Here is a 13197-nt window from a genome sequence, read left to right on the forward strand (position 1 = left end):
ACTTTGAGTGGCCATGTATCTCAAGCAAAGAACATTTTGCAGCTTAGTTAAGTTGACCACCCTCATAAGAGAAAAAGGAAAACTGAAGGGCTCAAGAGACAGCAGAGCTGTTTAGCACACCCCCACCCACCATCACACACAAACCTCGGCCCTGTGTGAGCCACAGCAACTCTTACTTACTTGAAAGTGTCAGGCAAGGACCCTGGGAACTTAGACCCTCATACCAACTGGACCTCCCAGGTCTGGCTGTCTGCCTTGGCCCCTTGGCTCCCCAAGCCCTGAAAACACTCTGTCCTTAACAAAATGAGGTTACAAGTTCTTCTTTGCAACTATGAGAGAATTCTGCCCAGAACAACTTGGAAGACCATTTACTTATTCTATTTATGTGTTTGTTACGAAGTGGCTGGGAGAAAAGCACCTATTATCATGCCTCATTAGAGAGAAAAAGCTCGGAGCGGTGTTCAGTGCCTCACCCACTTCTCCTGGTTCTCAAGGAGGGAGAGAATATAAACAGTGATTTAAAGGCCAGGTAGGCAGTGCTCCAGAGCAAGGTTATTTCTATCCTCTGATGTGTCTCATATATAAACTCTTGATCAGGGGACTTCTCCACTGTATCATAGTAATTGCAACTCAAACCTTACTGCATCTTAGTTTAGAGGTCAGAATAATCATGTCAGCCTCACAGAACACTCTATTTTGTGGCTATTAAGAGCCATGATAGACAATCAACAAGGACCAAGGTTCAAGCCCCCGGTCCCCACCTACAGAGGGAAAGCTTTGCAAATGGCGAAGCAGTGCTGTAGGTGTCTCTCTCCCTCCATATCTCCCCCTTCCTTCTTGATTTCTGGCTGTCTCTATCCAATAAATAAAGATAAAAAATTTTTTTTAAAAAGACATTTTTCTATATTTTAGTAGGCACATGCTAGGTGGAAGACTTCATATTAAAGAAAATAAATTTAAAGAATAGCTTATTTTGGATTTCCAGAAAGCATGGTTTATGGAGTAGCCGCAATCAGACCTTCACTCTCCCAGAAACAACTATTGTGCACAAGAGATGGAATTGGACACATAATCTACAACTGAAAAAATCCACAGCCTCAGAACATGCCCATACTTCTTGAAATTCCTTCTCTACGATTCCTTACCACCATACCTACTTTGTCAACTTCAACCAAATCACTACGAGTGCTGCCACCCTGCATTATGCTGCAACTGAAATCCTACTGTGGACTATAACCAGAGATACCAGCCTGAGAAGTCAACCTCGCAACTCTTCAAATCTGGTGAGACCTTTTCTAACACATGGGACTACCTACATCCAAGTCATGCCACCTTCCAGACACCAAGTCACAGATGCTACCATGACTCCATCCCGACTTCTCTGGGCAGACAACCTCACCACCTCACCAATGTGTCCTGGACCCTCACGTCTCCAGAGTTCTGGTCCAGGACACATTGGTGAGGTTCTATCTAGGGAAAGATAGAAACAGGCTGGGATTATGGATCAACCTGTCAATGCCCATACTCAGCAGAGAAGCAGCTACAGAAGCCAGAACTCCTACCTTCTGCTCCCCATAAACAACCTTAATCCACACTCCCAGTGGGGAGAAGTGACAGGATGAAGATAAGAGGACTCTGAACTCCAGCTCCATCGGCACCCAGAGAGAGAGAAGGAAAAGGAGAGGGACATATGGAGGTAGCTTTGATGTCATGAGTGGCTTGGAGGGGAAGAGAGGATTGAATCAGAAAGAGAAGGGGCAACTATGTATAAATGTGGAGAGATAGTTGTAGAGAAGATGATTGGCCTATGTCCACACCTTTAGGGGAACTGTGGTGGATTGCAGCGGGGAGAGTGAAGATTCAAAACTCTGGTGGTGGGAATGGTGTGGATTCAAACCCCTGTCAACATGTAATTCTATAATATATATAAATAAATAAATAAAAAAAAAAGAAAGACAAAACAGTTTCACATTTTTAAGACCCACAGAGGGACAGGAGGTAGTTCAGTGGGAACAGGGCAGGACTAGCACCACTGAAGTCACTTCTGGAGAGCTGTACACACCTTCCAGGTCTGGGGGTGCTGCACTGTAGCCACAGGCATTGAGGCAGGAAGGTTTCACTCTGACTAGTCACCCCACAAAGTAGGTGATGCTGCAGGTTCTTTGCCAGGCTCTCGAAGTGTTTGCCCTGTGTACTAAGCCTTTCTGAGCTCCTACAGATTCTCAGAGGTCTGCGGGCAATCAAGGGCAGGGCCCCCTGGAGAGCCGAGTGTGTGTGTGGTGCTCTGCAGACACCTGCTTGAACAACAGGGCTGCGGGCCCAAAGAGACCAAGACATTGTCACCTGGATGCTGACTGGCTGTTGCCTGCAAGAGCAAAACCCCAGAAAAAGTCCAGAGACATTTTTCTAAAAGGAGTTTGGGGGGGGGGGGGAATAGAGGGAGGATGGAAATATAATTTGTAGTATTAAAAAAAAAAGAATGCTGAAGAGTCACTTCAAAGAATGGATGGTTCAGTGTGCAGACATGCTGGGTGGGAAAGAAGTCAAGATTTACTGATGAGTGAAAAAAAGCAATTGGAAAACCTTGTAGAAGATACAATCCCACCTCCACAGGGAGGAGATTACATGCATATATAAAATACAGATAGAGAGGCTGGGTGGTGGCGCACCTGCTTGAGTGCACATGTTACAATACACAAGGATCCAGATTTGAGCCCCTGGTCCCCACCTCCAGGGCGAATGCTTTGCAAGTGGTGAAGCAGTGTTACAGGTGTCTCTGTCTCTCCCTCACTATCACACCATTCCCTCTCAATTTCTGGCTGTCTCTATCCAATAAGATAAAAATAATTTTTAAAAATTAAAAATAAATAAAATACAGATAGATAGGGAAGGACGGACGACTGGCAGGTAAGAGAGGCAGAGGACTCGTAAGAATGAGTAAGTTTTTAAGATTCATTTATTTCTGAGAGAAAGAGAGAGAGGAGAGAACTTACCAGAGCAATGCTTAGTTCTGGTTTATGGTGGTGCTGTGGATTACATTTGGGACCTATGGGCATCATGCATATTAATACTATGCTCTGACACAATGAGCTACTTCCTGGGCTGGAAAGTGAATGAGAGAATCTATATATTCTTTCTTTTTTATATTATTATTATCATTATCATTATTTACCAGAACACTGCTCAGCTCTGGCTAATGGGAGTGCTGGGGATTGAACCTAACTTTTGGTGCCTCAGGAATGAAAGTTTTTCTGCATAACCATTATACTATCTCCCCAGCCCTGAATATGTTTTCTTTTTAAGTTTATCTATTACAGAAAGAGAGAAAGATAGGAGGAAACCAAAGCATTATTCTGGCACGTGCAGTAGTGGGGACTGAACTCAGGACCTCATGTCTGGGAGTCTAACACTATCTATTGGATAGATCCTCCTTATCTCAATTATGGTCCTTTGTTTCCTAAATAAGTCTATCTAGTATTCAGCCAATAGCAACTATTCTCCTGTAGCCACCATCACCCAGGATTAGAGATGAAACTTTTTTTTAATTATCTTTAAAAAATTTTTTTTTATATTTACCTATTTATTCCCTTTTTGTTTCATTGTTGTAGTTATTATTATTGATGTCATTGTTGTTGGATAGGACAGAGAGAAATGGAGAGAGGAGGGGAAGACAGAGAGAAGGAGAGAAAGAGATTCATCTGCAGACCTGCTTCACCACCTGTGAAGGGACTCCCCTGCAGGTGGGGAGCCGGGGGCTTGAACTGGGATCCTTATGCCAGTCCTTGTGCTTTGCGCCACCTGCGCTTAACCTGCTACTCTACCGCTCGACTCCCGAGATGAAACTTTCTCTTGTGGTTTAGAGCACTCTCAGCTAACTATGAGGAGGCACAGTGGTTGAGAGAACATTTGCTGATAGACCAGGGCTATGTCACTCATCTGAGCCTCAGTTTCCCCCTCTGTAAAGTGAGCCCGAGCAGCCTAACAAATAATACATAACAAAGCTAAACTGCTTTATAGTTTTCTCATTAGTTGGGCCCCAAATTATTCCTATTCTAGCTCTTAATCATTCCTTCCCAAAACATTGTTTTTTCCAACCTCCAGGCCTTTGCTTTAGCTGCTGCTTCCACTCAGAATGTTCTCTGCTGTACGTCAGCCTATATTGACACTTCTCCCCACAACCTTTACCTTCTAGGCTCTGCCAAGCCAAGCGTCATTTCTCTCTCCTCTAAGAGTCCTTGGTGCATTTGGAGAACATTGTGTAGGCCACTCACAACACTGCTGTGAAGAGCTACAAACATACTCACTCTCTCTGTAAACATGTCATGGCAGGCAGTGCATTCAGGGACTTGTCTGTAAAAACAACCAAGTGACGCTGACAGGAGGGAGGAAACTAGAGATGGCCACGATGATAAGTTAAGGAACTTTTGGGGGTTCCACTGCAGGTTCCACTAATAGTTCCCACCCACCAAGGGCCCTCAGGCTCCCTGCAGGGGACAGATCCTCTGTACTCAATGTTAATGTCCAACAAGTACAACCTGCTTGGTTCACAGACACATGGGGGTGGGGGGGTGTCATAGTTTGAGAAAAGCCACATCAGACATTCTGCAGAGGATGGTCTGCCCACAGAACTAGTACGTAGGACTTTAAGTATAAACCCCAAAGACTCAATAAATCAACAGAGGCCACTTTTCTTGTTCACAAGCAATTTCTTACTCTGCAGGAGGAGAAACTAAGAAACTCTACTTCTCTTTCATGCTGTCTCTTTGGCTACACCCAGTGCTAGGGTTTGTGGTGGCCAGGGGCTTCATTCTTCGTTCACCAGGTTTCAGCCTGTCCTGCGTGCTCTCAGTGCTCTCACAGATCAAATCAGCACAACTTCAACGAGCCCCAGCACTGTGTGATCCTAATTTGTTTCCTTTTATGTTAAATATGAAAATGCGGGCTTTGATGGCACTGTCCCCTAAACAACAGGGTGGCTTAGCAGTTATACCTACAAGGGGAAAGGCTTGGTATCATTCTACCTTTAACAACATCATTGATACTTACCTAGCATTGTTCCCATTCATTCATTCATTCACTCAAAGTCTGCTGAGTTTCCACATGGTAGGCAAGGTGCCAGGAAAGCAATGATAAGACAGATAAGAACTTGTGGAGTAAAGAAGACAATTCCTTATCTAGTTACTTGTTAAGTGACTACAGTGATAAGGACTAGGAGGCAAAGGGTAAGGTGTATAACTAACAGGTCTTACAGATTACCTGGGCAGCCTTTCTGTTTGTCTGGAGACAGGGAGACTAAGCATGGCTTTCTTTCTTCCTTCCTTTCCTTTCCTGTTTTGTTTTGTTTTGTTTTTTACTTATTAACATGGGGGGGGGGAGCAGAGTACCACTCTGGCATATGCAATGCTGGGAGTCAAACTCAGGACCTCATGCTCCAACTTTTTAGCTACCCTACCACCTCCAGGGCTGCCATAGAGGCTTCTGAACTGAGCTTTAAAAGTTGAAGATACAAATAAACAAACAAAAAGAAAATAAAAACTGAAAGGGTCAGGGAGCTAGCCCAGTGATTAGAGCACAGGACATACAGGCTTGAGGGCTTAGATTCTATCCTACCATGTACTTAAGCTGAACACTCTCACTTTCTTGTAAATAAATATGTAAATCTTTTTTTTTGGGGGGGGGTTCAGTAAAATCTTAAAAGGGAGGAGGAGAGAAAGCTGTGGAAGGGAAAAGCATAATGATTTTTTTAAAAAAATATTTATTCCCTTTTGTTGCCCTTGTTGTACTGCAGTTATTGTTGTTATTGATGTTGTCATAGTTGTTGGCTAGGACAGAGAGAAATGGAGAGAGGAGGGGAAGACAGAGACGGGGAGAGAAAGATAGACACCTGCAGACCTGCTTCACCATCAGTGAAGCGACTCCCCTGCAGGTGGGGAGCTGGGGGCTTGAACTGAGATCCTTCCGCTTTGCGCCATTTGTGCTTATCCCTCTGCGCTACCACCCAACTCCCAAGGGAAAAGCATTATTATTAACAGCAACAGTCCATGTTTTAACCACTATTTTGTTTTAACTGTTCTGTGGTTTTAATCTTTGCAAGAAGTGCAGACCTTTTATTTTCAGGATAACCCTAGCGGCTAATGTTGAAGCCAAGGGCAGTTTTCCTGCAGATTTCTCAAGCTTTTGTATGTGAGAAGCCTGTTGGCTTGCAGAACCCTGAAGCCCTGGAGTTTTCCCTGTATACAGTGAGCTCCTAAAGCCCCAGAGTGCACTCTTCTCTTCTGAGAGACAGTTCTGCTAAGTTAACATTCGCTGTGCAGCTACTGTGTGCCAGTGGACCAAGCAATCTCAGTACATTTTCTCATTCGGTCCACACTGAGAGGAGTCATTGTCATAACCCCTGCTTTACTGATGGGCACACTAAAGCACAGAAAGGCCCATTTAACCAAAGGCATCCTTCAGGTCTGGCAGAGTCGGGGTGGGAACCACTCCATCCAAGTGCAAGGTCTGGCGCAAGGATCCCGGTTCAAGCCTCTGGCTCCCCACCTGCAGGGGGGTCGTTTCACGGGCAGTGAAGCAGGTCTGCAGGTGCCTATCTTTCTCTCTCCCTCTTTGTCTCCCCCTCCTTTCTCGATTTCTCTGTCCTACCCAACAACAATGACAGCAATGGTAACAATAACAACAACAAGGGCAACAAAATGGTCCCCAGGAGCAGCAGATTTATAGTGCAGGCACCCAGCCCCAGCAATAACCCTGGAGGCAAAAGATACATATATCTTAAGATATATATATATATAGTATATATAAATGTACATATTTATATATATTACATATATTTTATTTGATTTGACAGGACAGAAAGAAATTGAGAGGGGAGGAGGAGATAGAAAGAGAAAGAGGGAAAAAAAAGAAAGAGAAAGAAAAAAAAAAGAACCTGCAGCACTGCTTCACCACTCATGAGACTTCTTTCCTGCAGGTGGGGGTGGGGGCTTGAATTTGGGTCTTTGCACATGGTAATGTATGTACCACCACCTAGTCCTTCCTTTTTTTTTTTTTTTTTTAATTTTACTAATGACTTAATATTGATTTACAACACTATGTGATGACGGGTGCACCATTCCAGCCACCAGAGTTCTGTGTCCCATTCCCTCCACTGGAAACATCAGTAGTTCTCCCTAGGTCACAGATATGTGTTGATTCCATAAGAGTCTCTTTGCATAACCATTATACTGCTCCCTACAGCTATCTCCTTTCTTTTCTAATTGAATAGAGACAAAGTAAAATTGAGAGGGAAGGGGGAGATACAGAGGAAGAGAGAAACAGACACCCTCATGATTGCTCTACCACTCCATGAAGCTTCCCCCCTGCAGGTGGGGACCAGGGCCTTGAGCCTGGGTTCTTGAGCACTTTGATACTTTTGCTCAATTGGGTGTGCCACTGCTTAGCCCCTCTCCTTTCTGAGGTTAGAAATTGTCAAGATATAAACAGAGAATCTGTTCTTGCTGTGCCCTGGTAATCATCTTCCAGAACCAGAATGAAAAGAACCACTGATAAATGAGGTCAAGAAGTTATTCAGTGAAGAGAAAGAAAGAAAGAAAGAAAGAAAGAAAAGAAAAGAAAAGATAGGATAGTCAGGCCTCTCTCCAGGCCACCTCTAGGTGAGAAAAACCAAGGAACCCTAACACCCACCCGAATCAAGAGCTCAGCCTTGGGCTGGACCAGTCCAGATAAAGAAGATACAACTGAGGTTGGACCAAGGGAGGCCACAAAATGAACAGGGGCAGGTGGGATTGGGGAGTGTTTTATAACCAGCTGATAAAGGGGATGTTCAGGGTGGCAAACAACAGAGGCTCATTTCCACATGCTTCATTTAATTTATATTTAGCCTTCCGATCCTCAGTAATTGAATGTATTATTAATTTTGGCCAACAACTGCTGTGTGTGGTTTTCAGGACAAGCAAAGGCTTTTAAGGCTGAGTACCATGGCAGTGAGAGACTTGAGTAAAAGTCATCAGATAAATTATTAAACATAAGTGGATGCTGCATTTCTGCACCTAAGCAGTAGGTTAGATGGAGGGGTGAGGCAACTGAGGAGTTGGGGCTCTAACATCAAGGGTGCTAACTTTAAGAGCACAGGGTACTGAGCTGTGCCTACACTGTGGATCTCTGGGTGTGGACTGTGGACTGAGGCCTTTCCAGCACAGACCATCAGGGAAAATGCCGTTCACACCTCTCCTCAAACAGTTCTTGGGAGGAGTAAATCCTTTTTGGGGGAGAAGATTTAACTTGAAATCTTTCATTGTTTTTACTAGCATGAGTGGTCAGGGAAATTACTCAGTGGTTAGAGCACAGGACTAGCATGCCTTGGGCCGAGGGTTCAATCCCAAGGACTACTTAAGCTAGAGTAGCACTCTGAACTTTCTCATGAAATAAAGTATTTTTAAAATATTTTATTTATTTATTAATGAGAGGGACAGGAGGGGAGAGAGAGAAAGAACCAGGCATCACTCTGTTACATGTTACATCGAACTCAGGACCTCATGCTTGAGAGTCCAACGCTTTATCCATTGCACCACCCCTGGGACCACGAAATAAGGTATTTTTTAAGTAAGGCTATAGAGGACAGAGAGATAGCTCCATTGGGTAGGGCTCGAGTCCTGATACCACATGGGAGTGTCACGGCACTGGGGGAGGCTCCTATGCTATGATGTTTGTCTTTCTCTGAGTGAAATGAAGTCAGCCCTGGAGGAGTAAAATCATGCATGCACAAGGTTGTGGCTCCTAAAATGTTCATTAATAAATACAAGTAAACAGTAGTTTGGGGGGGAGATAGCATAATGGTTATGCAAAAACACTTTCTTTCATGCCTGAGGCATAGAGGTTTCAGGTTCAATCCCCAACACCACCATATAAGCCAGAGCTAAGCAGTGCTCTGTTTAAGAAATAACCACTTTAAAACTAACAAATAAACAGCATGAACAGTAGAGTGTACACTTTGTATATCTGAAGGCCTGGGTTTGATCTCTGGTACACACACAAAAATCATATGAAGTCCTATAAGAAGGCATCATTACAATAAGCATGTCTGGGATCTACAACCTTTATACTCATAGGCCTTACTTTATAAAGCTGGGAAAATTAAGATCTAGGCTTCTAGAACCTCCACGTGCAGGTCAAAGCTGTTACCTGCCTCTCACACTCCTTTCCACACTGCAGGGAGGCACTCACTCCCATGTGGGCCAATTGTTCCTCAACATTCTAGAAGACACAGACACCCAGTTGATGAGAAGATTCCAAAGTCTAAAAGTCTAACTAACCTGACCAGTCTCATCTGCACTTCGCACAAAATCAGGTTGTCAACTATGGCCATTAACCTCTGTTTCTTTTTTTAAATGTTTTATTTAAAAGAGAGAGAGATACAGACACAGATAGAAAGCCATAGAGAGAGAGATCAAAGCACTGCTCTCAACTCTGGCTAATGGTGGTGCTGGGAATTGAACCTGGGACCTCAGAGCCTCAGGCATGAACTTCTGTTTTACTGTTTTTTGCTCACCCATCACAGTTTCTCAAAGTAGACACAGGAAGAAACACTACGGTTATGGACATCCAATCAATGAAGATAAATGCCTGCTTCCATGGGATCTACACTCCCGGTGAGAGAGGGGCATCCAAACCATAAGAACCCACAAGGAGGGAGCTGGGTGGTAGCGCAGTAGGTTAAGTGCAAGCGCAAGGACCGGTATAAGGATCCCGGTTCGAGCCCCCGGCTCCCCACCTTCAGGGGAGTCGCTTCACAGGTGGTGAAGCAGGTCTGCAGGTATCTTTCTCTCCTGCTCGCTGTCTTCCCCTCCTCTCTCCATTTCTCTCTGTCCTATCCAACAACAACAACATCAATAATAACAACAATAATCACAACAATAAAACAAGGGAATAAATAAATAAATATTAAAAAAAAAAAAAAGAACCCACAGGGAAAGGCACATGAGTGCGATGAGAACACGTGAGTTGGCACATGGACAGGAAAGGCGTCCCTAAAGAAGTGAGGTTTGAGTCTTGATCTCATCTGCCTGGCTAAGAAATAAATAAATAAAAGCAAGTATCTGGTAGAAAGCTCCCTTTAGAAGGAAGGGACGACGGATGCAGACTCAATTGGAAGACAGCTGACTATATCCAAGAACAGAAAGGGCTGGTGTGGATGACACAGCGTCTTTATGGGACGAGTGCATACAGCCAGCCAACAAGCTACAGACTTGTGGAAATTACAGGCAAGGTGTGAGGGTTAATTGCAAACACAGTGGGAAGCTGCTGGAGTCTCTAGGAGGCAGGAGCAAAACCGAGCAGAGTCTCAACAGGTTGTTGGAGAGCAATCCTGTTGGAAGACTTCAGGGCCCAGAGGTGCCCCAGTTGAATCAAGACACTGATCAAGATGCCCCACCCCAGAGGGTTCCACCCAAATCAGTGAATGTCGAATCGATGGCCTTAGCCTAGCTGAAGTCAGGAGTGAGGAAGGGGAGCAGGGGAGGACACAATCACTGATAATCACTCCCCGACTTGAAACTGTGCTCTAACCCTTGAATCATTTGCAGATGTTTTCTAACTGCTAGCACTCCACATGCAGGAAGTCCTCAACGAATCTGGTGGGTTCTAAGAGACTTTCAGTGAGACAGCTTATAAGGAGATGGATTTTCCCAAAGAAGCAATCTGCCCACCCATTTTCTGTTAGGCTCACCTCCCCATCACTCAAATGACCCTGGCCAGGGTCACCTCCAAAATATACCACACAAGCACTCCTGCCTCCTACAGCTAAGACACTGAGAAATGGGTCTTACGCAGAAATTTTACTCCCAACAACAGGCTGTCAACTATTCCTCCTTGACTGATTAGATTCTATTTGGCTGTTTCTGGAGTTTCCATTAAATATCAACAACGGAAAATGAGCGTGTGCCTGCTGTGATTAGTCAGCCCTAACATCTATCTTCCCTACACACTGAGCCTCAAACATCTCAGTTCCCCAAGTCTGGATTGTGGCCGACATAAGGAGGTGCTTATAGGAAAATATCCAAGTTCTATAATCAGATTTTACAAATGTGTACATTCCCAGTGTACTTCTTACTAAAGAAACATTTAACACTCATCATTTACTGATCACTTTTTTTTTTCTTTGCCTCTGGGGGTAACACCAGCACTATTAACCCACTGTGCCTGGCAGCCCCGCCCCATTTTGCTTGATAGAACAGAGAGAAATTGAGAGAGGAGAAGGAAATAAAGAGATAGAGAGGAAGACAGACACCCGCAGACTTGCTTCACTACTTGTGAAGCATTCCCTCTGCAGGTGAGGTGCCAGGGGCTTGAACCTGGATCCTAGCACAGGTCCTTGCACTTAGTACTATGTGTGATTAGCCAGATGCACCACCACCCGGCCCCTCACTTTTTTTTTTCTTTCACAAATTTTAAGAATAACAGTAAGAGTAGACACACACACACACACACGCACGCACGCACGCACGCACGCACGCGCGAGTTTTCCTATACAGCCAGGAAGGGCTCATGAGGAGAGAATGAAGGGCTTACCTTGGGAGAGGCACTGGTTCGCCAAGGCAACCTGGCCAGAATGCAGGTAGAGATTGAGGCGGGTGAAGATCCCCACCAGGGAGGGAATGGTGATGAAGCAGTAGGCAACACAGGCCTGGAGGAGCGGAAGGGAGACAAAGCAGGTTATGCTAGCAACACCATCACAGTATATAGGGACTTTTTTCATATTTATTTATTCCCTTTTGTTGCCCTTTTTTTTTTTTTTATGATTGTTGTTATTGATGTCATTATTGTTGGATAGGACAGAGAGAAATGGAGAGAGGAGGGGAAGACAGAGAGGGGAAAAGAAAGATAGACACCTGCAAACCTGCTTCACTGCTTGTGAGGCGACTCCCCTGCAAGTGGGGAGCTGGTGGCTGGAACCGAAATCCTTACGCCGGTCCTTGCCACCTGCACTTAACCCGCTGTGCTACCACCCGACTCCCTATATGGACTTTTTTTTCAGTTGTCATAGATTTCAAGCAGTAACCCTTCCTCCATGCCCCATTTAGAGCTGCAATTTCCCTCTCTTGTTTCTTGCTATCTTTTTGGGAGGAGGGAAGGCAAGAGCAAGCGATGGGGTATAAAAGATAACCCCTCAAACTGTACCCTGTAATCTAACAATCTTGTAACCCTCTATTAATAACAGATTTTAAAATGGCAGAAGAAGAGGAAGAGAAAGAAGGAGGAGAAGGAGAATGGAAAAAGAAGCCCTCATGCAACACCACTCAGGAAGTAGAGGTAACAGCTACTACTGACCAGTTAAGAAACAGCTATTTAAATCAATTACCTAAAAACCCAGCAGTTATTAGAAGAGGAAATAGCAAAAAAAAAAAAAAAAAAAAAAAAAAAAGTTTGAGTGACTGATTCTGAGGAGAGATAGAGACAGGAAGGGCAATGCTGAGAAACATCTTCTGCACTGCCATCTTTTGGATATGGTTTCATTTTTTAAATCTTGTGTGCGTATTATTTTGACAGCAGTGCCTCAAGAGTCTAAATGGTTTTTCAACATTGTGAAACTAGAGAAGAAAGAGGCAGCAGGCCTTCTGGTCAAACGCACAGGCTGCAGAGAGAGCTCTGTTGGCACCAGAACTGCAAATCCCTATCTTAACCATCTCCCCTTGAGATACAGCAAAAGTCAGACTCTTTTGATGGTTTCTTTTGAGAACATTAAGAAAGCTGGTTAGTCCAAGGGAAAATTAATCTGGAAAATCAATACTAAAAACCACCCATATCTTGTGGGTTTGTCTTTTTTTTTTTTTTTTCTGGGAATAGCAATTTAAAACTTGCAAACAAAACAGTCTACTGGAGTTCAAAGTCTGTATGTCTTATCTCTGGAACATACCCGAACAAATGCAGCGGTCTTTCTGGAATGATTTCCTCTCATTACTTTTCTTGTTTCCATTGCCAAGCGGTTTACACTCTGGATTTGACAATAAATAGAAAAGGTAGTAAAGTGATGGCTGATTAAGATTAACGTCATCCACAGAAATTTGGGACATTAACTGCATTGAAGTCAATGAGAACAAACAAATTGGGAACAAGACTGGTTAGCACCGAACCCTGAAATGCCAAAGGAGTCACGGGCCCCTGATTCAACCTCAGCTTGAGCAAATATCTTCAAGAGTTAAG

General features: G+C 44.1%; 1 protein-coding gene across 1 annotated transcript in view; it reads right to left on the reverse strand.

Moving 5' to 3' along the window:
* The window catches only part of VPS35L (VPS35 endosomal protein sorting factor like), a 103886-nt gene that overhangs the window by 15910 nt on the left and 74779 nt on the right, over positions 1 to 13197 (reverse strand). Inside the window, exons 25-26 of the mRNA XM_060172866.1 lie at positions 12911 to 12988; positions 11566 to 11680 (exon numbers count right to left, since the gene is read on the reverse strand). Of these exons, the coding sequence (XP_060028849.1) occupies positions 11566 to 11680; positions 12911 to 12988 (193 nt within the window). The remainder of the gene's footprint in view (positions 1 to 11565; positions 11681 to 12910; positions 12989 to 13197) is intronic.

Source organism: Erinaceus europaeus, chromosome 15 (assembly GCF_950295315.1).
Source record: "Erinaceus europaeus chromosome 15, mEriEur2.1, whole genome shotgun sequence".
Taxonomy (NCBI): Eukaryota; Metazoa; Chordata; class Mammalia; order Eulipotyphla; family Erinaceidae; genus Erinaceus; species Erinaceus europaeus.